At 38.7% G+C, this 25,076-nt stretch overlaps 1 protein-coding gene across 1 annotated transcript in view; it reads left to right on the top strand.

The window, feature by feature from the left end:
- The window catches only part of Rbm6 (RNA binding motif protein 6), a 97,533-nt gene that overhangs the window by 10,027 nt on the left and 62,430 nt on the right, over positions 1–25,076 (top strand). The window contains exons 2-5 of the mRNA XM_032910572.1: positions 2,961–3,071; positions 9,371–10,649; positions 11,796–11,885; positions 15,340–15,409. Coding sequence (XP_032766463.1) covers positions 3,028–3,071; positions 9,371–10,649; positions 11,796–11,885; positions 15,340–15,409 — 1,483 coding nt within the window. The 5' untranslated portion in view covers positions 2,961–3,027. The remainder of the gene's footprint in view (positions 1–2,960; positions 3,072–9,370; positions 10,650–11,795; positions 11,886–15,339; positions 15,410–25,076) is intronic.

Genomic DNA, 25,076 nt, shown 5'->3' with positions numbered 1-25,076 from the left:
GTATAGATTTATTTGCTGGAGCCTTTTCCTCAGTTGCTTTATCAGAATCATCTTCCTGTATGTAGTGGTACCCACTTGTATGCTGCTTTGGGAATGTGGAGGCCAAAGGATTAGGAGGTAAGGTCATCCTTGGCTAAAACAAACTAGCTGTGGTAGCTCATGTACTAATTCAAACACTTCAAAGACTGAGACGAAAGATTATCTTGGTTTCTAGGCTAGCCTCGGCTACATAGTGAGTTCAAGGATAGCTTATGTTATAGTGTGAGACCATGATTAATAAAAGCCAAGCAGATCAACAGCAATAGTTAAAACAAAACAAACAAGACAAAGAAAACCTAGTATAGCAAGCCACTTGTCTATAATCTTAGCACTGGAAATGTAGAGGCAGGAGGTTCAGACATTCAAAGTCACCTATGGCTAAATCAGTCTGACCATAGCTTGAGTTATCTCTCTGACTAAGCCACCTTTCCAGCTCCTACATGCTGCTTTTGAATGACCTGATCTCCAAGTACTTACCTATCTGTTAGCATTGGCATCTGCACCTATAGCTTGATTGAGTCCTAAGATTAAAGGCACAGGTTTCTGTTTGAATTCTGTTAGATGAAATAGAAAGAAGCATTTTGTATCAGTTCTCCAGATATCCCTCTTCTTCTGGACAGGGTAGAACAAAAGAATAAAATAATTTGCAAATATATTTGCTCTTTTCTTTTTTTCTTTTTTTTTTCCTTTTTCTTTTTTTCGGAGCTGGGGACCGAACCCAGGGCCTTGCGCTTGTTAGGCAAGCGCTCTACCACTGAGCTAAATCCCCAACCCCTATTTGCTCTTTTCTTACAAAGGATCTCAGAAGTAGACTCTACTGCTGAAAGAACAAACTTACTGCTATATTGAAGAAGTAGAGGGCAAGAGAAGATAAAAATACTGTACAATGTTCCTATTGCTTTGAAGATGACTTTTTCTTTTACATTTTATTTACATTTTTTTAAATTTTAATTATTTATTTGTGTGAGGGAGGGTGTGGCCATGGTGTATGCATATGTTAGAGGACAACTTTTGGGAGTTAGTCCTCTTTGCACCCTGTTTGAGTCCCAGGTTGTCAGGCTTGGTGGCAAGTGCTTTATCCTTTGAGCCATTTCATCAGCCCAATTTTTTTTTTTTTTAAAACAATGTGGGTTTATTTACTTTATATATGTGAGTACACCGTCTCTGTCTTCAGACACACCAGAAAAGGGCATCAAATCTCATTACAGATGGTTGTGAGCCACCATGTGGTTGCTGGGATTTGAACTCAGGACCCTGGAAAGAATAGTCAGTGCTCTTAACCTCTGAGCCATCTCTCCAGCCCTCATCAGCCCAATTTTAGTTGGATTTATTATTATTGTATGCAATGTGTATGAGTATGGGTATAAACATCCCACATATACGTGTGGAAGTCAGAAGGCAACTTTTGAGAGACGCTTTTCTCTTTCCAGTGGTGTCCAGTGATGGAATACAGGTGGTCAGGCTTATGCTGAAAGGACTTTCACCCTAATTGGCCATCTTGCCATATGCCCTTTAGCTTTTTTCAATGGTTATTGCTTGTTCTTTGGATGAATTAGACCTTGAAAACTTCATGTCAACCTTTTTCATGACCTGTGGATTGTTTTTGTTTGTTTGTTTTCTTGACATCAAGTGTCCTTGGATGGGGTTGGGGATTTAGCTCCTGGGTTCGGTCCCCAGTTCCGAAAAAAAGAAAAGAAGTGTCCTTGGATGTACAAAGTATTTAATTTTGATGGTACGTTTTATTTTTCCTTTTATTTGTTGTGTCACATTTAGGAAACCCTTATAAATCCATGAAGACCTTTCAGTAGCTACGAGAAAAGTCCTGGAGATAAGTTCTCAGCTTCATTTAGGTTACATGCCTGTCTTCAAAGCAATCACTGGTGAGGATAATAAGTATTGTGATTAACTGAGCTAGATAGTATAGGATTAGCCACACAGACTAAGGAGGAGGTTAATGCTAAGATGCTCTCTCTAGTAATGGACATGTGAATGCTGAAAAAATTACTCAGGAAAGAACTATTGGAAGTGAAATATTCTTTGTTCACTATTTTGAAGAAAGTAAAGCTTTTAAATATTTTTTGTGTGAGAGTGTTTGCATCTTACATGACTTGTATTAAGGTCAGAGGCATCTGTGGGAGTCAACACATTTTTTCTTTTCTCCATTACTCCCTTCCCCTAGTCTTCTTTTTCTTGAGACCTGGCTTCTCTGTGTAACAACAGCTCTGGCTGTCCTGGAACATGTCTTGTATGTAGACTAAGCTGGCCTGGAACTCACAGATCTGCCTACCTCTGCCTCCAGAGTGCTGGGATTAAAGGCAAATGCTACCACTACCTAGCTCAGAACACACATTTTTAGTTGGCAAAAAAAAGTTCTTGTCTGTATACATACCACGTGTTTGTGGAAGTCAGAGGACAACTTGGAATTAGTTCTTTCCTCCTACTTTAGGTCCTGGGGAAAAATGGTCAGGCTTGGTGACAAGCTCTACTGCTGACCATCTCACAGCTCTAAACTTATTTTTTTGGACAGTGTTTTACCGTGTATCCCTGACTGGCCTTGAATTTCCAGATATCCAAGAGTCAGCTTCCAGAGTGCTGGGATTAAAGACATGTGCTACCACCCTAGGCTGAAAAAAATTTTTATAAAGATTTTTTTAAGTGTGTGTGTTTGAAGAAATTAGAGAGTAACTTTTGGGAGTTGATTCTCTTTACTGTATAGATCTAGGGAATTGAACTCAGCTTGTCAGGCTTTGGGACAAGTGCTGTAACCCACTGAGCTTTCTCACTAACACTGTATAAATATTTTAAAGTGACTTCTGAGAATAAACTTGAATTTATCCATGATAAAATTAGCAAGCAAGGATTAAGTAGTTTAGCCTATATTTCATGTCCTAAAGCACTCACTTGTGGTTTATTTTGTACAGGTACTACCCTGCTAGAGTTTGGTAGGAAAAAGATCTACTTACTGAAGCTTTCTTGACATAGAAAGAGATGTGGGGAGATTCTCGATCTGCTAACAGAACAGGACCTTTTCGGTAAGTCTTAAATTTTAAATATTGAATTTGTCAGGTATTTATAACAACTTTTGGCCTGCTTATAATGGCAGATATTTTTGTGGAGAAATAACTAAGCTTTTTTAGAACTAGAAAATATTTGTAGAGTTTCTGGTAATTTCTGAATTGACTGAGAGTATATAACCAGTGTGCCAGGTGTTTTCCTATATCTGTTTCTCTTCACTTCTATGTATATGAAATTGGGTTAGAACCCAGGGCTTCCTGTGTGCTTGGCAAATCCTTTGGCCCTGAGCCATAGCCTTAACCCCTTGATAACCTTTTTACCTGTCCTGCAACTTGATACCAAGACCAGGCTGGCCTCAACTCTCAGAGGTCTGCCTGCCACTGCCTCCTGAGTGTTGGGATTAAAGGCATGCACCACTACTGCATGGCTAAAATCATTTATTCATTCATATTTATTTATCTATTTTCTATTATTTTTTTTAACGTGTGTAGGCATATGTACTATAGCACAGGTTTGAGGGTCAGAAGACAACTTGAGAGAGTTCTCTCCTTCAACCACATATAGGTCAGGGGTCTGAACTTAAATTTTCAGGCTTAGCAGAAAGTTCCTTTACCTGCTGATCCATTTTGCCCATCACCCAAGTCAGGGTTTCTGTGTAGCCTGGCTGTCCTAGAACTCATTCTGTAGAGTAGGCTGGACTTGAACTCAGGTCTGCTTCCTTCTACCTCCCACTTGCTGGGGTTAAAGGCTTATGCCACCATACCTGGCAACATTTTAAAATATTACTTAATAACTTATCAAAACATAGCCATGCTCAGTTATTTACAAGTTGTGTGTGGCTGCTTTCATATTGCAGTTACAGATTGAATAGTTGTGATAGATACTGTATAATAAAGCTCCAGTCCAGTATACATACTGTCTGACTTTTTATATATGAACTTTGTCCAGCATGGTGGCACACGCCTTTCCTTCTAGCATTGAGGAGACTGAAGCAGGTGGGTCTCTGTGAGTTTGAGGCCAACCTGGTCTGTATAATGAGTTCTACAACATTCAAGGTTACTTAAAGAAATCCTGCCTCAAAAAACTAAATAAAGTAAAAAAAAGTCAAACTCCAGTCTAAATCAGTGCTTATATGTAAGATTTAAAAATATTTATGTTATTGTCTGTTTTCTTAGTCTATTTATGGATAATTATTTTGTATGTCAGACTATTTCTTTTTTTTTTTTCTTTTTTTCGGAGCTGGGGACTGAACCCAGGGCCTTGCGCTTGCTAGGCAAGTGCTCTACCACTGTGCTAAATCCCCAACCTCCCAGACTATTTCTATAAGGTGGTTTAAGTAGTCATTCAAAAATATTAGGTAGATTTGGCTCTGTTGAACAATCCCCCGTTTAAGAACACCTTCGTTTTGGTTTGGTTTGGTTTTGGGGTTTTTTTTGTTTGTTTGTTTGTTTTTTTGTTTATCTGGAGCTGAGGATTGAACCCAGGGCCTTGCGCTTGCTATGGGAAGCGCTCTTTTAAAAAACTAAATCCCCAACTCGGTTTTTGTTTTCCTCTCTCTCTCTCTCTCTCTCTCTCTCTCTCTCTCTCTCTCTCTCTCTTTTAACTTATATACATTTAAGTACATTGTAGCTGTCTTCAGACACACCAGAAGAGGGCATCAGATCTCATTACAGATGGTAGTGAGCCACCATGTGGTTGTTGGGAATTGAACTCAGGACCTCTGGAAGAACAGTCAGTGCTCTTAACCCCTGAGCCATCTCTCCAGCCCCAGTTTTTTGTTTTTTTAAGACTGGGTTTCTCTGTGTAGCCCTGGCTATCCTAGATCTCACTCTGTAGACCAGGCTGGCCTTGAACTCAGATTCACCTGGCTCTGCATCATGAGTGCTGGGATTAAAGACCAACACCAACACCACCCATTTTTTAAAAGAATGATTTTTTTTTCCCTCCGGAGCTGGGGACCGAACCCAGGGCCTTGCGCTTGCTAGGCAAGCACTCTACCACTGAGCTAAATCCCCAACCCCGATTTATTTATTTTTATGTATGTGTTTATATGTCTGTTTACCATATTATGTATGTATGTGTGTATGTGTGTATGTATTTATGTCTGCTTACCACATTCATTCAGTACTTGTGGAGACCAAAAGAGGACATCAGATCCTGTGGAACTGGAGTTAGAGCAACTTATGGACCATCATATGGGTGTAGGGAATCCTTTGGAAAAGTCAGTCGTTTTAAGTAGTGAACATCTCTCCAGCCAAAGCTTCTTTTAAAATTATTTTTTATAGAATACTTTGTCTTTGAACCATTAAACTTACTTAAACTTTTATTTGCTTATTGTAGGTTATCACTTGCTTTAAAAAATTTTCAAAATTTTTTTTTGTTTGTTGGTTTTTGTTTTTTTGAGGGTGTTACACTGTGTAACAGCTCTAGCTGTCTTGGAACTTGATTTGTAGACTGCTAACTCAGACATACTCCTGCCTCTGCCTCTTCAGTGCTGGGATTCAAGCCTGGCCGGCCAGCCTGCCTACCTTCCTTTCTTTCTTTCTTTCTTTCTTTCTTTCTTTCTTTCTTTCTTTCTTTCTTTCTTTCTTTCCTTCCTCCCTCCCTCCCTCCCTTCCTTCCTTCTCTCTCTCTCTCTCTCTCTCCCTTTCCTTTTCTTTTCTTTTCTTTTTTTTTTTTTAATATAACAGAATTTCCCTCTTATTTCAGGCTGGCCTTGAACCTGAGGTGAGACTCCTGCCTCAGCCTGAATACTCTTTGTAGGTATGAGCTACCATACCTGGCTTTTTAAAGTTTTGATTGTTGGCTTTGTTTTATCTTTCTGTGTAGGCCAGACTGGCCTTGAACTCATGATCTTTTATGTTCAATCTCACTCTAACCCTGGTGAGCCTGAAACCTACAGTGAAACCAAGCTGGCCTCTAACTTACATAATTCTTGACTCTGCCTTCAGAATGCTTGGATTTTTGTGTGCTTGGTTTTTTGTTTTTGTTTTTGTTTTATTCTTTTTTTTTTTTTTTTTTTGTTCTTTTTTTTTTTTTTTTTTTTTGGAGCTGGGACCGAATCCAGGGCTTGCGCTTGCTAGGCAAGCGCTCACCACTGAGCTAAAATTCCCAACCCCCGTTTTGTTTATTCTTAAGACAGAGCCTCTCTATATAGTCCTGTCTGTCCTACAACTTGATCCTAGAGATTCTCCTGTCTTTACCCAACTCATTAATGTCTAATTTTTAAGGTTTTTGACCAGAGGGAGATAGCAATCCATTTTTTTTTTTCTTTTTTTCTTTTTTTCGGAGCTGGGGACCGAACCCAGGGCCTTGTGCTGGCTAGGCAAGCGCTCTACCGCTGAGCTAAATCCCCAACCCCAGCAATCCATTTTTGGGAGACTCAAAAAATAAGAAAGGGTATTTTGCAGGAAAACATCTTATTTTCTCTTTGAAATACTTTTTTTTCAAAATTATTTTACATTAGTTTAAAATAATTGCTATAACCACTGGTGCTCATTGGTTTTCTTTGTTTGTTTGTTTGTTTGTTTTCTGGAGCTGAGGACCGAACCCAGGGCCTTGTGCTTGCTAGGCAAGTGCTCTACCACTGAGCTAAATCCCCAACCCCTCATTGTTTTGAGGTAGGGTTTCACTATAGCCCTGGCTAGTCATGAACTTGGCTGTGTAGACCAGGTTGGCCTTGAGCTCACAGAAATAAAAGGCATGAGCCACCACTCTTGGCACTATTGCTGGTTTATATTAATAGAGCTGGCTTTTGATTAGACTATAAAATTTAGATATAAGAACTGTAAGGTAGTAGGTTACTCTAGATCTGCTTCACTTAGAAGGGTAAGATTAAATCTTCATGATAGTATTTAAGGACAGTGCTGGATGTGTTCTGGTCAAAAAAATGCCTACTTTGAGATGTCTCAGTAGTCGTTCCAAGAGGGTCCAAAATGATTTTTAAGTATGGGAGACTGTGGTTAATGAATATTTAAATTTGTTTATGATGAACCAAAAAGATATAACTAATCTTATGTTAATGTTACTGGGAACCAATAGAAGCTTTTCTGTTCTGAAAATCCACTAAATGTATATTGTTCTAATGTTTAGGTTAATGTTTTAAATATCTATTTACTTTATGAAAGGGCTTGGTACTCCTGGGGAGACAGCTTCTTGGGAAAGAGTACTTGCTATGAAATCAAGAGGACCCGATTTTAAATCCCTAGTACATAAATAACAAAGCAAAACAAAACATGTTTTTGTAACCCCTGTGCAAACTGAAGTGTTCTGGAAGCTCAGTCCAGTTAACTTTGCTTAAACTGTAAATGTCAGATTCAGTGAGAAACTCTGTCATAAAAAAGCCATAGAAGATATCCAGTGTCCTCCTCCAGCCTCTGCATACAAGTACCCATGCAAATGCACCCCACACATGTACATATATAACACACAAATAATAAATTAAAAAAAAAAGATACAAAGGGAGTGGTGATGTTATTGGAACAGTTAGTTCTCCTGAACTGAGTTACCTAGAATAGACTGTCTTTGACTTTTACTGTGGTGTACTGTGCTGGTATAGTTTGAGCTTAGAAGGGTTTGTATGTCTTGAGAGGAGAAACTTGAGTTGGTTCTGATAATCTATGTTTTTGTTGTACTGCCAAGCAGTAGATAGCTCTTAAGCCGTCTTTATTTCCTTTTTCATGTTCCTCAGTGTCTAATCGCCTACCTAAGTTCCTTGATTGTTTTTGATTTGTTGAGATAGGTTCTCATTTTAAGACTAGCCTTAAAATTCAGAATCATCTTCCTCAACATTCCAAGTAATGAGATTAATAGTTGTACACTGCCCTGTGTGGCTGTCTCTTGATCTTTGACCAAAGCCAAAATGTGTAAAGTGCTCTAGTGATTAGGCAAAGGAAAAATGTTGGGTACTTTGAAAGACTGGGCAACTCCTGTTTATTTCTCCTTTTTTTGTTTTGTTTTGTTTTGTTTTTTGTTTTTTGTTTATTTGAGACAGGGTTTCTCTAGCAGCTCTGCCTCCTAGATCCTGGGATTAAAGGCCTGTGCCACCACTGCTCCACTTGTTTATTTCTTGAGTTATGTGAATGGCTGTTTTGTCTAAATGTGTATCTATCGTGTGTGCTTGTTTCCTGATGAGGCCAGAAGAGGGTGTCAGGTTTCCTGGAACTGGAGTATACAGGTTGTGAGCTGTCACATGGGTGCTGGAACCAAACCTAGGGCCTCTGGAAGAACAAGTACTTTTCACCACAGACCTATCTCTCCTGTCCCAGTTATTCTTTTTTGTTGTTCTTTTTCTAACTAAGTATTTTAAAAATATGTTTTATTGCAATAAAAAGTTATCTTGAGGCATTAGAATCTTGTTTGTCAACTTCTTTCTTTGGGACATGGAGATAATGCCTAAAGATCTAATGTTCTAGGTGACTTTTAGCCTTAAGCTCCTAGATAATTTAGCTTGGTGTAGATGATCTAACGTGCTTTGTGGAATGATTCATTTGTCTTCTGTGGTAATACTGTGATAGTTATGATTGGGCCCAGCTGAGAGTCCTAATTAGAGGCACAGTAGAACTGGGGTTTGTGCTTTTACTGGTCACAGTAATATATATGAGTCTTTCCTTTTTTGGCCTATACTCATTTGGATTAATTAGAATTCATGATGTAGATATAATAAAATATTTTGGAATGTATACCATTGTGTGCAACAATGAGAAAGACACTTTCTGGAACTTACAAGAAAGTTTATACTTTGAGGCTGAGCACGATTGTTTATTATAATTCCAGTATTCAGGAAACAGAGGGGATAGAGGGTTACTTCAAGTTCAAGACCAGCCTGGTCTACATAGTGATTTCTAGGGCTATATAACTAAGCCCTGTCTGAAAATCAAAAGAAAAAACAAACAAACAAAAAATTGCACTGATTTCCCGATTCCACATGTATAGTAATTGTCATGATGACCTTGGAATTCTAAGTTCCTTGACTGTAGAAACTGGGAACTTTTGTAGTATGTTACCTTTATTAGCTTATCTGGTATTGCGGATTTTCCCTGTTGCAGGACTGAGTGAAAGCTTTTTCTGCAGCAGTCATGTTGAAAACCTTGTGTTGACTTACCTCGTGTTCTGAAATGGGAGCATAAAAGTTTACTCGGACACCTCATCTTAAAATAGCAAAACTTGCTGTTTTCTGCAGATCTAGGACCTTGTTACAGAACTCTGCCCCCAAAAATATGTTTACAGAAGAATGTGCTGTGATTAGAGAAGAATGTGCTGGTGTGTAGATTTCAAACTCTGGACAATATGAATAACCCTGTCTTTGTTTCTACAGTGGGAGCCAAGAAGAAAGGTTTGCTCCCGGGTGGAACAGGGACTATCCTCCTCCTCCCCTTAAGAGCCATGCTCAAGAGAGACACCCGGGCAACTTTCCTGGCAGAGATTCACTTCCCTTTGATTTCCAGGGGCATTCAGGACCTCCCTTTGCAAATGTAGAGGAGCATTCTTTCAGCTATGGAGCTAGAGATGGACCACACGCTGACTATCAAGGAGGGGAGGGACCTGGACATGATTTCAGAGGGGGAGATTTTTCATCTTCGGATTTCCAGAGCAGAGATTCAGCACAGTTGGACTTCAGGAATAGGGACATACATTCTGGGGATTTTCGGGATAGAGAAGGACCACCTATGGACTACAGGGGTGGAGATGGTGCTCCTATAGATTATAGAGGTAGGGAGACACCTCATATAAATTACAGAGACAGGGACTCTCATACTGCTGACTTCAGAAGTAGAGATGCTCCTCCATCTGACTTTAGGGGGCGGGGCGCTTATGATTTAGATTTTAGAGGCCGAGATGGATCCCATGCAGATTTTAGGGGAAGAGATTTATCAGATTTGGATTTTAGATCCAGAGATCAGTCTCGTTCTGATTTTAGGAACAGGGATGTATCTGACTTGGACTTCAGGGATAAAGATGGAGCACAGGTGGACTTCAGAGGCCGAGGTTCGGCCACTACTGACTTAGACTTTAGGAACAGGGATGCGCCACACTCAGACTTCAGAGGTAGACATCGTTCTAGGACTTACCAAGATTTTAGGGGCAGAGAGGTAGGACCTTGTATGGAATTTAAAGATAGGGAAATGCCTCCTGTGGATCCAAAAGTTTTGGATTACATTCAGCCTCCTGCACAAGAGAGAGAACATTCTGGTATGAATATGAACAAGAGAGAAGAATCCACACATGACCATACAGTAGAAAGACCTGCTTTTGGTGTTCAGAAGGGAGAATTTGAGCATTCAGAAATAAGAGAAGGAGAAACACAAAGTGGAACTTTTGAACATGAATCTCAATCAGACTTTCAAAACAGCCAAAGTCCAGTGCAAGACCAAGATAAGCCAAAGCTTTCTGGAGGTGAACAACAGAGTTCAGATGCTGGTCTGTTTAAAGAAGAAGGTGATTTGGACTTTCTTGGCCGACAAGACACAGATTACAGAAGCATGGAATACTGTGATGTGGATCACAGGTTGCCAGGGAGCCAGATTTTTGGCTATGGCCAGAGCAAGTCTTTTCCTCAGGGCAAAATGTCCAGAGATGCCCAACAAGACCTTCAGGTATGTTGATGAGGTGATTGATAATGCTTTGTCATGGGTGACGTGTAGAATGGGAGCTGCTCAGTCCCTAAAGCCTTCTTATACAAACATGCAGAAGGAAGTTGTATATTTGAGAGTGGAATATAGGAGTTGAAACATTCAAAAAGGCCTTGGCTCAGATCATGTTTTTGGTATGTGTTTAATCATTGTTTCGCTTTATTGTGCTTATTTAGATGTCACATGTTAAAATGACTGCAGATTATCAATCTCAGGGAGTAGGTCTTACTACTTTTGCAGTCCCTATCATTTAGGATTTATTTTCTTTTTTAGGTTTATTTAGAGAATACTTAGAAATATGACGATGTTCATGGATATGTTGTTAATGTTGCACCTTTCCTCTTATAGCTAGCTTACTTAGCTTAAAGGTTAAGTTTTGTGAATATAAGCAAGTATTGTTATATTTGCAATTTAATTATGAAAATTATCTTAAAATAGATTTTACCCATCTCTATTTAGGTTCCCTATGTGATCTCTTTGTTTTTTTAAGACAGGGTTTCATTGTGTAACCCTGACTGTCCTGGAACTCACTCTGTAGACCAGGCTGTTCTTGAACTCAGATATACCTCCCTCTGCCTCCCAGGTGCTGGGATTAAAGGCATGGGCCACCACCTGGTCTCTTGGTGATTATTTATTTATTTATTTATTTATTTATTTATTTAATTTATGTAAGTACAACAGTCACTGTCTTCAGACACACCAGAAGAGGGCATCAGATTCCATTACAGATGGTTGTGAGCCACCATGTGGTTGCTGGGAATTGAACTCAGGACCTTTGCAAGAGCAGTCAGTGCTCTTAACCGCTGAACCATCTCTCCAGCCCTTCTTGGTGATCTTAGTAACCAAATAGTGTGTTTTGAGAATTTTAAAACCTGCTTTTCTTATTATAAGACTCCATTAGTAATCATTAGTCTTAGCATACTTATAATTCAATGATATTAAGGGTGGGGGGATGAGAGAAGATTATAATTACCTCCTATCTTCATATAATTACCTCCTATCTTCAACATAATGCAAATCACTTTGATCTTGAGTATATTTTATGTTGAGTTTTATTTTACATGCAAAAATAAATTTATTTGTGAAATAACTTTACATTCTGAATTCAAGGATCAAGATTATAGGACTGGCCCAAGTGAGGAGAAACCTAACAGGCTTATTCGATTAAATGGGGTGCCAGAAAATGCCACAAAAGAAGAGGTAAGATATACGTTCTCTCTGTTTCTTTCAATTAAAAAAAAAAAAAGCCCAGATGTGTTGACACATGCCTATAACTCTAGTGGCACTTGGAAAATGTGTGCAGAAGGATTGTCAGTTGAGGCCAAACTGGACTACATTGTGAGATCTTGTCTCAGAATGAAAAAAATAAATAAAATTTACTTTCAAAAATTACAGATTTATGGGATTATATAAAGAGAGGTACAGAGTCAAGTGTTGTTATATATAGCTATAGTAATACTCAGAAGGCTGAGAGAGAAGGATCAAGAGTTTGAGCCCTGGAAACAGATAATGGGACAGTGTAGATAGGATCAGGTACAATGATATTTATGTATGAAAATACCACAACAAAACCTAGTCCTTGGTATGCTAACTAAGAGTTAATGAAAAGTCCAAAATAGCTCAGTGCCAATGTTGGACTTGGTAACAGAAGCCATAGGCTTATAATCCTAGCTCTTCCGGAAGCTGAGGCAGGAATGTAAAATCAAGACCAGTCTGGGCTGCAGAATGAACTTGAGGCAACCCGGGCAATTTAGTGAGAACCCGTCTCAAAATAAAACTACAAGGAATTGGAAATATAGTGTTTACTTTATGCATACCTTAAGTTCAATTTCCAGTACCTCCCCCCACTGCCCCTCCCTCTCCCCCCCAAAAAAAGGCCAGGTGGGACTATCTACCTAGCCATCTTATTTGATAAGTGAATAAACAGGGATGACGAATATTCTTCAACCTATATTCCTCAGTGTAACATCTATAGTAACTATAGTATAATGTCTAGTTAGACCAGGAAGTAATTTTGGAATAGCCTGTAGAGTTTATTTGGTGTCACTGACATGAAGGTTTATAAAATGACTCATGACTAGTATCTTGAGAGTTGATAATATCCTTGAGACCATATTATATCAGGAGTGCATGCACAAAGATGTAGTCGATTTACAGTCGTAAAGACTGGGAGCTAAGCGAGGTGTGGTAGCACGTCTTTAATCCTAGCATTCAGGAGGCAGAGCCAGGTGGATCTCTGAGTTCCAGGTTAGCCTGATCGAGTTCCAGGAGAGCTACATGGATCCTGTCTCATAGTCAAACTGAGAGTTACCTAACTGCTCTATTTAAATGGATTTTTTGTCCAAATTATGACGACTTAGGGGGAAATTAGTTAGAAGTAAAAGTATGCAAGACATTGTGGAATGCTAACAAGCATTTGTTCATTTAATTATTACAATGTTCTATGAGTAAGTACTCTTAATTACTCCACTATTGGTTGAGAAGCCCTTGTTTGATGTTCTTGGGACCAGTTATATTTCAAATGTTGTGATTTTTAGATTTTGGAATATTTGTATATGTTTTGCTAGCTAGCTTGATATCCCTAATCTGAAATCCAAAACGATTACAAAGTTTTGTATTTTATAGCATTTTGGATTTCAGAGGTAGGGGTGGGTGGAGAGGTTGTGTGTCACCGTGTCCCCCACTCCCCCTAATTCTTCTTTTTCTTCTGGACACAGTCTTACTATGTAGCTTTGGCTGGCCTGCAACTTGCTATGTAGACATAGTCCTGCCTTTGGTTTTGCTATCACCTCAGTTTTTAGCTAAGGATGTCCTTCCTGTATTGTGTACTGGGCACTGTTGTAGACACTGAATAATAGACCAGTGAGTATAGTAATGTTGCTACCTTCCTAGATAATACAGAAGCAAGCAGAAGTTAAACAGTAGAGGGCTGAAAAGACGGCTCAGTAGTTTAGGCACTTGTTGCTTTCTTTGAAACCTCAAGATTGGTTAGTTGGGCATGTTAGGCAGTTGTGAGCTCCATGGAGTCTAATACTTCTCTACCAGCCTCTGAGGCCACCTGCATTCATGTGCACATACCCACACACAGACCCGGGTACACATCACATAATTGCAATTTTTCTGTTTTTGTTTTTCTTTTTTCTGAGACAGGGCACATATAATACTATTTTAAAAAGAAAGAAGCCAACCTTTAGTTCCAGCACCTGGGAGACAGAGGCAGGCAGATCTCTGAGTTTGAGGTCTACAGCTTCAGTTCCAAGACAGCCAGGGTTATACAGAGAAACCCTGACTCAAAAATAACCAGAGAGGAAAGGGGAGGGAGAGGAAGAAAGGGAGGGAGAGAGGGATAGTTTTTACTAGTGATACGTTTTCTGGACAAAACAAAAAATTAAAGATTTAAAATTTTTGAGAAGTCAATAGAAACTTGAGTCAAAAGTTCAAGGTCATCCTTGTGTTTGAGGCCAGTCTGAGCTTTCCTTCTCTTCTTTTGAAATTACATTTTTTTTTCTTTTTCTTTTTCTCAGAGCTGGGGACTGAACCCAGGGCCTTGCGCTTGCTAGGCAAGCGCTCTATCTACCACTGAGCTAAATCCCCAACCCCTACATTTATTTTTATTTATTTATTTGTGCATGTATATGGGGCAAGTGTTTTCATGCATGGCACACATGGAGGTCAGAGAACAACTTGCGGAAGTTTTCTATTTCATTTCCTTTTTTTTTTAGTACAGGGTTTTTAGTTTGTTTGCTTGCTTGTTTTGACTCAGGGTTTTTCTGTGTAGTCATGGCTGTGCTAGAATTTCTGCTGTGGGTCAGGATGAACTCAAATTTAGAGATCTGCCTGTCTCTGCCTTTCAAGTACTGGGAATAAATGTTCTTACCTGCTGAGCCAGCTTGCCAGATACAGGATTTGGCCATTTTAGATTGAACTCAAACCTGAATGTACTAAATGAACAGTTTGGTTGAGGACAGAAGAAAAAACTAGACTTTTTATATACAAGTTGTATGGCTCTGGACTGGATTGAATTTACAGTGTATCATTTTGTTTTTAGCATGAGTCACTAAGCATTAAAAGTTAGAAACAGCAAGTAAGGAGTGGTTTGGAATATATACAGATTTCAAAACCTGTGCTCTTTTTTTTTTTTTTTTCTTTTTTTTTTTTTTTCTTTTTTTCGGAGCTGGGGACCGAACCCAGGGCCTTGCGCTTGGTAGGCAAGCGCTCTACCACTGAGCTAAATCCCCAACCCCAAAACCTGTGCTCTTTAAAGCTATATTCTTTTGCCTTTCTTTTCTGGAGCTTGCTGGTTATAAATCTGATTCCTTCAGTGTGCTAGGCAAATACTCTACTACTACTGCACCTTATTCTTAACCTGACTCTTAGTCCTTTGTATATCGTATTCAGTCTCTCTTCCTTTCTCTCTGTGGTGTGCTTCCCTCTCCCCATTTATGGTGACATAAAGCCTGTGGGCCTTCTGGCCAGCTGGGATTATAGGTCTGTGTCATTATGCCCAATTTCATTTATCACATTTTGAATGGTTTAATTTTTGTCTTTATAAAAAATCATAGATTTAATTATGTAGAGTGAAAACCAGTAGGGAAATAAAAAATTAGCATTTAACCATGCTTTGTGTCATTAGTGTAAATGTCATATTTTGCAGATTCTTAACGCCTTTCGGACGTCTGATGGCTTGCCTGTAAAGGAGTTGCAGTTGAAGGAGTATAGCACAGGTGAGTTTTAAAATGTGCTTTCATCTTGGTTTAGGAGGGGTCGTGGAGAGATGTCCGCATCACATGCTACTCAAACATTTGTTTTTTAAGAAATCACAAGTAAGATTTCCAGAAGTTTCCTGTTGGTGCCTTCAATTAACAAGCAGCTTTAGTCTTAGCTGTCATTCTTTGTGTGGCTGTTTGTCCACACATGGGCGATGAGGATGCGTGTTCCAGTTCTTCTGAGTGCCTGTGAGATATAAAGTGAGTGTCATAGCATCTATCCCTGTTTTATATGATTAAATTATTAAACCTGGTATTTTGTTTTTCACAATGGCGATATGCTTACATTTGAGCCTAGTGAGATTTAATAAGCTTGCTGTGTATGAAGTTTTACATGTCATTGTCTCAAAGTGAAATTTAACAGCTTACCAGAGAAATTGCTTGCTCTGAGAAGAGTCCTGCCACAGCTCAGGTTTGAAATTCATGAATAGATCTAGAAGAGCTTTCTGCTTGACTTCTGTCTGCAGTCTGAAATGCAAAGTATGTTCCAGTATTTTTGAGTTCCACCTTTGAATGGATATTAGTTCCTTCAACTCTTACTGTAGGAAAATAGGGAGAAATGAAATACCAAAAACTCTCAAAGTTTTTAATTTTTATTTATTCTTATCCTGACCCCTGTCTCTTCTCCCAGACCCTTCTCTACCTCCCCTTTCCCTCAGATCCGCTCCTCCTCTCTTTCCCTTCAGAAAAGGGCAGGCCTCCCAGGGATATCAACCAAACATGGCAAATCAAATTGTAATAGTAATGGGCATATCCCCTTGTTAAGGCTGTATAAGGCAGCCTGGTAGGAGGAAAAGGGTCCCAAAAGCTGGCAAAAGAATCAGAGGGACCCCCCCCCCCACACACACATTAGGAATATCACAAGAACACCAAATTACACAAACATAATATATATGCAGAGGACTTAGTCAAATATTTGGCAAATATTTTTTGTGACTCCTTGATATGAAATATATTAAAAATAAAGGTAATCAGCCTGGGGCAGTAGTGACATGCTCCTTTAATCCCAGCACTTGGTAGGTAGAGGCAGATGGATCTCTCTGAGTTGGAGGACAGCCAGGGCTGCACCGAAAGCTTGACCTCAAAAACCAACCAACCAAACAAGTAAATAAAATCTTTAAGTAATGTTTTGTTGAATTTTAAATTGAAGAAAATAGAGCATTTATCTTTTCACAGAACATAGTCACAGTAATGTATTTTAGGCATCATCAGTCAACAGTATGTCATATTTTGGAGGATACAGATGATTTCCATTTATTTGTTTGTTTGTTTATTTGTTCTATTTTGCAGTGCCGGGTATTGAACCCAGGCTCTTACGTGGCCTGGGCAAGCATTCTATCTCTGAGCTATTAGCTCAATCTTCCTTTAAATCGTTTACCATGGAATGGAATTTTGTTTTTGGTTTTTGAGGCAGAGTTTCCCTGAGTAGTCTTGGACTTACTTTGTAGACCAAGCTGGCTTTGAATTCAGAGAGATTTTCCTGCTTCTGCCTCCCCAGTGATGGAATTAAAGGTGTACATCACTACCACCTGGCTGGCTTAGAATGAAGTGTTTATATTTAATAGATAGCTTCTTCTTCTTTTTTTTTTTTAATGAGTTCTGCAGTGAAAAGTTACACACAAAAATAAATTATTGTGTTTAAAATAGTGTGGCTTTTAAGTCCTTTTTTTTTTTTTTTTCGGAGCTGGGGACCGAACCCAGGGCCTTGGGCTTGCTAGGCAAGCGCTCTACCACTAAGCTAAATCCCCAACCCCTGGCTTTTAAGTCCAAAAGTATACTTTTCCTGTAATTTGGGAGAAAGCCCTAGAAGTATTATACCTCAGAGAACAATTATTTTTTGGTTTAATTGTACCACACCTTTGCTTTTTGGAAACTTCATTAAAAGCAGGTTTATTGTTCCTTTGTGCCTTCACAATTTGTCGTGTTTGTGGCATGTGTTTGACATATGCTTTCTTTGGTAATCAAAGGTAGACTTTATAGACTGGATATGTTTAACTTAACTTACAGGTTGATAGGACAGCCTGAGCTTCAATCTTGTGTCATGAACTGTGTCTTCATTAAGTATTGACACCTTTAGTGAAGAAGAGATAAGTAATTTTTTTTTTCCTGTGGTTTTTGGAGACATGATTTCCCTGTGCATCCCTGGCTATTTTAGAACTTGCTCTATAGATCAGGCTGGCCTTGAACTCAGCCTCTGCCTCCTGAGTAAAGAAGAGATATCTCAATGCTTAAACAGCTGTATGGTTACTCTCAGTCATCTGTAACTCAGTCCTAGAGGATCTAAGTAAGATGTCCCAGCCTTCTTCTGTCTTCTGTGGGTACCAGGCAAATACTCAGTGCATAGATACACATGTAGGCAAAAGGCCATACACATAAATAGAATAAATAGGAATATATGATGAAAAATGATTGAGTACCCACCTCAACACACTCTCACTCTCATTCATGTATGCACACGTGTTGTCCTTCCTCTGCCCCATACACAAATTGTACTTAAAAGGTAGAAAGACAGAAGGTCTGCTTAAGGTATATAAAAAGTTCAATTCCTGTCTGTGCCTACTTGAGACCCTGTCTCAGAACTACAATGACACCTGAATTAAGCCAATTGTTTTAGATTAGGTGATGTCCTGCCAGAGTTGGTGGTAAATAGGTGTTACTTATCATGGGTAAATTTAGAATATATAGAGTTGATCCTTTTAGTTGTATTACAAAGCCAGGTATGATGATACATATTTGTAATTACAGCACTGAGGAGACCAAGGTATAGAATCAAAAGTTCTAGGTCAGTCTGGGAGGTATATAAGTAAAATTCTGTCTGTTTACTCCTCCCTAACCCTCCCTACCTTCCTCCTAACCCCTTCACCCCCCCCAAAAAAAAAACCCATTGAAAACTATCTTTGAAAATTTGCCAAAAAATTTAGTATTTAAGGTCTTTTTAGATTTTGTAATCACAAATGAGATTATACACTCTATACCTTTCATTTGGTGTTTACAAACAGCTTTCTTAGTTATATATTATTACTTTGACTTATATTCCTGGAAAAGTGTCACGAATGAAATGTCTTTTGATGCTTGAATCATCTTCGGAGTATACTACATACAGTTGGAATAGTATTGAGCAGTAGAAATGAGGAGACTGCTCATGTACATTACAACAGAAGGATTATTTTGATAAAAAGAAGCCAGTTAATATATATATTGATATAAATCTCCATAGAAAGGGGTGAGTTGCTAACATATACTGAAGTGTGTGTGAGCCTTGAAAACATGGAAAAAGTCAGACACAACTAACCATATTTTTATGACTATATTTTTATGGATATTTATAATAGAAATAGAAAGGAAATTAGTAGGAATGAGGAGTGATTGCTTAATGGATAAGGGTTTTCATCTTAAGGTGGTAAAAATGTTTTAGAACTAGATAGTGTTCTACAATATCATAACTATACTGAATTATAGAGTTTAAAAATATTACTTATTTGTATGTGTGTATGTTCCTATGTGAGTTTTTGTGCACCATATGAGTACAGATGCCTGTGGAGGTTAGGAAAGGGCACTGAATCCTCTGGAATTGAAATTACAGATGGTGGCTGGGTGATGGTGGCATACACCTTTAATCCCAACACTCAGGAGGCAGAGGCAAGTCTAATATTCTACACAGTAAGTTCCAGGACAGCCAGGGCTACACAGAGAAACCCTGTCTGAAAAAAGTAAAAAAAAAGAAAGAAAGAAAGAAATCACAGATGTTTATGAGACACCATGTGGGTACTGGGAACTGAATGTTCTCTGCAAGAACAATAAACCCGGGCCTGGAGGTATGGCTCAGTGGGTAGGAGCACTATTGCTCCTCCAGAGGACCCAGCGGTGTTTGTAGCTCCAGTTCTAGAGGATCTATGGTACCACATATGCATGTGGTACACACACATGTGTGAAAGGAAAATACCCATACACATATGTCTTTTAAGTAAGTCTTAAAAAAAGAACAATAAACACTTTTAACCAATGAGCCATGTTTCTAGACCTGCACTTTTTTTTTCTGGACAGTGTCTCATGTACCTCAGGCTAGCCTCATATTCTATGTATAACCAAGAACGACCTTGAACTTGGTTTCTACCTCCTAGGTGGAATCATGGGTATCCACTACCATTGCTTGATTTCTGCAGTGTAACAGTGAACCCAGAGCATTGTGTATTAGTCAAGCATTCTATCAACTGAACTCTTTATCAGGAGTCTTTTTTTTTTTAAAGTGGTAGGGTGGTGGTGGTGGTGGTGGTGGTGGTGGGGGGGGGGGTGGGGGGGGGGGTGGTGGTGGTGGTGGTAGGGTAGTAGACAGGTTCTTACTAAATAGCTTTGACTATCTGGAATTCTCTTTGTAAACCAGGCTGCCTTCAGACTCAGAGACCTATTTGCCTTTGCCTCCAAAGGGCTGGAATTTGAGGCTTTTGCCACCAGGCATACCCTGAAGCATACAGACTTTTAGAAAATGGGTATTGGGTTATGTATTCTATTTTCCTGAACAGTTTGTAACACCTTATAATTCAGCTTTTGTAAGGGTAGCTATTCTTTTTTTTTTTTTTTTTTTTTTTGGTTCTTTTTTTTTTTGGAGCTGGGGACCAAACCCAGGGCCTTGCGCTTGCTAGGCAAGCGCTCTACCACTGAGCTAAATCCCCAACCCCAAGGTAGCTATTCTTATGCTCGTGGGTTCTTTCGGCCTTAAAATGTAAAGAATTTACTATTCTGTTAGCTTTTTAAAGATTTATTTCTAAGTATATAGGTATTTTGCCTGTGTATATGAACTTGCACCACATGTGTGCATTGCCCACAGACTGATTACAGTTGATGTGGCATTGAATGAGGACCATCCTGTTCTAGGATTTGGGGATACAGGGATGGAAGGAAGACTTTAGTCTCTATCTAGGACCTCAGTTGTTAGTCATTTTGCTCCAGGTTTCTTCTCTTCTGTATTGATCCTTGTCTCATTACTCTGTCTCTCCTAGAAGGAAGTCCGTTTTGTCCTTGAAAAAAACAGATTTACGTTTTTTTTTCCTGATTGGTTGTTTGTTCACAGGGGGTTTGAGGGAGGTAGGAGGTGGAGTGAGAATATGATTTGAGTAGATCAGGAGCTCTTTGAAAGGATACCCACTCCCATTTGACTTAAGTAGCATCTTCAAGTAGATTGTGCTGATTTCTTCTCATCTTGACTCCTTCATTAGAGTAAGCTCTCTAAGGTAGGACATGAGCCTCCATTGTGTTTACACAGTACCATTACTGCAAGTAGAATGGAAATAAATTGAAAAGAAAGTTTCTTAATGCGTATTTCCCTGGATGCAGAGAACTATAATATCATAATCAGGACAAAATGACCCCTGGGACAAAATTTAGATTTTGAAATAAAAACCTGTTTGCTGTGGTGATGCTTACTTACTACCTAGAATCTCAGTACTAAGTAGGTTAAAGCATGGGTTCCTGGGGGGTTGTAGCCAACTTGGGCCACATAGTGAAGTCAGGGGTAGTTTAAGTAGTCTATATAGTGGGATCTTGTATCAGAAAAATCGGAAAAAGGAAAACAACATTTTTTTTCCTTTATCTTTTTATGAGGTGTAGAGGAACAAACTCAAGGTCTCATATGCTAGGTAATGTTCTACCACTAATCCACATCCCTACCTTTCCTATTTTTTTACTTGTTTACTTATTTATTTATTTAGAATAACCAATTGTTATAGATGGAAAACTAAATAAAATAGAACCTCATGTAGTTTCAAAATTTAGCAAGTAGTCTTTTCTTTATTTTCTTTATTTCATTTGTTCTAGTATAGTCCCAAAATCCTTAGATGCATGGTTGAAGGGAAGCAAGCTAAAAGATGCTCATAAAATGTCAAAGTGATGAGTCCTGTGTAGACCAATTTCTTTCTTCTAATATGTTAATTTGATACAAAATTAGATATTTTCTTAATTTTAATAAAACAATTTCCTATACCTTTGTTTTGCTATTTCCATTGATAGGAATCTAGGTACCTGAATCATCAGTTCTATTATTTTTCTTCTAAAAACCTGTATTTCCAATTAAATAAAAATAGGTAAATAAGACCTATGGAATCAAGTTTTCTACAATTTCTCTCAGTCTTGTCTTTTATTCTTTACTTTTTCCTCCCACCTCCACTCCACCCTTACCCCTGAGTTTCTCTGTATAGCCCTAGCTGTCCTGGAACTCACTCTAGACCAGGCTGGCTTTAAACTCACAGAGCTCCACCTGAGTGCTGTGATTAAAGGCATGCACACCACCGCCCGGCTGTGTGTGTCTACCTTTCTGATTGAAAATCAATCAATCAATCTTGCGGGCATGCCCCCCCCCCCAAGATAGGGTTTCTCTGTATAGCCCTGGAACTCACTTTGTAGAACAAGCTAACCTCTAACTCGAGATCCACCTGCTTCTGTCCCTGAGTGCTGGGATTAAAGGTGCGCACACTGTGTCTGGCTCCCTGGCTCTATCATGTGCAGTTTGCATTCGTAATACTTGCTTCTACAGACACAATTTTGTTTAGAGAAAAGGTTTTATTTAAATCAGATTTTAATAAAATAAACATTGATTTTCCCAATCTTGTAAAGTCCTTGAGAGAAGGTTCGTTGGTTAAGAGTGCTTGCATACCTTTAGTATCAGCACTCTGGAGCCGGCCAGAGTTACATAGTGAAAACCTGCCTCCAGAAGACTCAAGTTCAGTTCCCAGCACCCATATTGGTTACTTCATTATTGCCTGTCACTCAGCTGCAGTGGTTCTGATGCCTCCATGGATGCACATAAATGCACATACGGGGGAAGAGGGGTGGACAATAAAACTAAACAAAATCCTATTCCTTTTGCATTTTATAGTTGGTGTATCTTATTTTGGGATTGTTGAAAGTTAACCAGTTAACCTTAAGCAGGAAGTTCATCTGGTCTAATGTTATTTGAAATTTTCTAGATCAGTTTGAAGGTAGGGTTGCCTATCTCATTTACCTAAACAAAATTTTTGTTACAAAGGTGGGCCTTTTGTAAATTAACAATTGACTTTAACAATCTTGGATTGACTTTGTTGTCATTATAGGATCAAACCTTGCAGGGACAAAGACCAAAACTTAGTTTTTGAGTTGGGTTGGATATTACTTATCAGATCTCTGGTTTCTTCTGTCCCTTATCCCTCCCCAACTACCTAATTAATTTTCATAGATACTTTTTGGTAACTAAGTGATTAATGAAGATGGAGACGATTTGAAATTTTGTTATTTGTGTGTGTATCACATATAACACGGGCATGTCACAGTGCTTATGTGGAAGACAGGACAACTTGTGGAAAGTGTTTCTTCCTTCCGCCGTGTAAGTCCTCGTGTTCAAATCAGATCATCAGGCTTGGTAGTGGTGTCTTTACCTGTTGAACCATCTTGCTAGCCAAGATCTGAAAATACTACCTTTTTTTAAGAGTTTCTTTTCCTTGTTCTGTTTTTACCCTTGTTAGCTACCTAAGAAAAGCATATGGAATATTTATATTTCTAGAGGTTTGTAGTATTTAGGTTAGAAAATGGAGTCAGGTATGCTTATTTTAATAGTTATGTAAGAACCTTTAGCCTACCAAGATGTCTTTCTAGGAGGCAAACATTAATAAAAAGGTACTGAAATAGATATAGATATTTTGTCACTTCCTATGGTAAAAATATGTTTGTGGAATTGTTAACAGTGTTTATCATCTGAGTCCAAGTAATTCTGAATGTAGGATTCATTGTCAGGTTTCAGAGTATTACTTCTCTAGGTAAAATATCTCTGTGACTACTAGAACTTTTCCTGTGAATTATCAGATTACCATAATTGCAAAATTTGGGAAACTTGAAAATCCCAGGTTATTCCATTAAAGCAGTACAATCATTTTAATTTTTTATATTCAGTTGTAGTGCATTAATCCATTTTCAGATTTTTGTATAATCACCTAAAGTTGCTTGAATCCTACCTCCCATTCCAAAATTCCATACCCCGTTTTCCTTCTCACTGAATCATCATGGAGGTGGGGATAAGACTTGGCTATGGCATCATTTGGTTTCTGATTCCAAGTTTCTCTGAGTGTGAGCATTTACTGTGGTGGCTGTGCTTGTTATTTAAAGTGATATATTTTTCATACATTATGGCCCTTAAATGCAAGCCAACCTCTTCATCTGGTGTCAACCAAAGGAAAACTGATCTGTTGCAACGCTGGAGGAAAAACTGGCACTATTGGATTTACCTATATTGAAAGATGGTATGTTGTTCTTCACCTTGGGCTCTCCAAGTATAATTTTGACAGTGCATGGTTTTTGTCTTATATGCTGATTTTTGTCTCTAACTTCTGAGTTAGATTCAGTTTGTACTTAATTCCAGTCATTTTTTTCTGTATAAATTTTACATAATTATCCATAAGGATATATTCATTTTAATCCTTTATATGCTATGTCTTTCTATATTGCTACATAATTTTTATAGCCATCTTTTATAATAAGAATTTCTAGTTTTTGTCCTTTCAGAAGAATTGTGGGAACCAATGGAATCGCTTACTGAGAGTGACTACTTTCTAACTGACTTATTTAGCCCACTCACAGTGACTCCCTGTAAATTACAATCGGAGTAACGGTTGTGTTCTTTTGTCCTCAGGCATGTGGGCACTCAGCTGTATTGGGGCTGAATAAATTTGAAATTAACATTATTTAAATCCATCTAGGGTCTTCTTAAAAAGTGAAAGGCTAGGACCTGAGACACATGCTTTAGTCCTAGCTACTCAGAAAGCTGAGGCAGGATAGTAGCAGGCTCAAGCAGCCTGGGCTACACAGTAAGGTTTAAGGTTAACCTAGAATCCAAAAATATAGGCACTCTTTTGTAATCCCAGCACTCTGTTAGTACAGGCAGGAGAACTGCTCCAAGTTGGAGGGGCATAGGCAACATGGCAAAACCCCTGTCTCAGAAAACTTAAAGAAGTAAAAGAAAAAAGAAGTCAGCTTGTGCAATTTAGCCTTGTCTAAGAATAAAAATACTGACTGGCTACCCCTGGAATTACATATATACTTGAAACACTAAGTGGACTCAGCAGATGGTGTTTATAGGTTTATGTGTTTATATATGTAACAGTAACAAATAAAAGAGGATTTGGATTTTGGAAGAAATGTGGGGGTGGGGTATGGGAGATGTTTAAGTGAGGAGAGGGGTGGGGTAAATGATGTTATTGTGTTTTAATTTTTAAAAATTTTGAATTAACGAGATAGACTGGTGAGGTGGTTCTGTGGTTAAAGGAGCTTGCCATCAAGCTTGACAACCTGAGTGTCACTTCTTACACCTACATGCTGAAAGGAAAGAATGATTCCCATAAGTTGATCTCTGAGCCTGATGGTAGAGGTGCACACCTTTATTCCCAGCATTTGGGAGGCAGAGGGAGTTGCATCTCTGAGTTTGAGGCCAGCCTGTTCTACTCTACAGAGTGAGTTGTAGGACAGGTAGGGCTACATAGAGAAACCTGTTTCCAAAAAAACCAAAAATAAAAAAAAAGTTGATCTCTAATCTTTGCATACATGTAAACACACACATGCACATCCACATGCATGTGCACTATAGTTTTTTAAAAGTATATTGAAGACT

The sequence above is a fragment of the Rattus rattus genome, chromosome 8 (assembly GCF_011064425.1).
Source record: "Rattus rattus isolate New Zealand chromosome 8, Rrattus_CSIRO_v1, whole genome shotgun sequence".
Classification (NCBI taxonomy): domain Eukaryota; kingdom Metazoa; phylum Chordata; class Mammalia; order Rodentia; family Muridae; genus Rattus; species Rattus rattus.
Note: the sequence above shows the minus strand (reverse complement) of the source record. Positions and strands in the feature narration are given on the sequence as shown.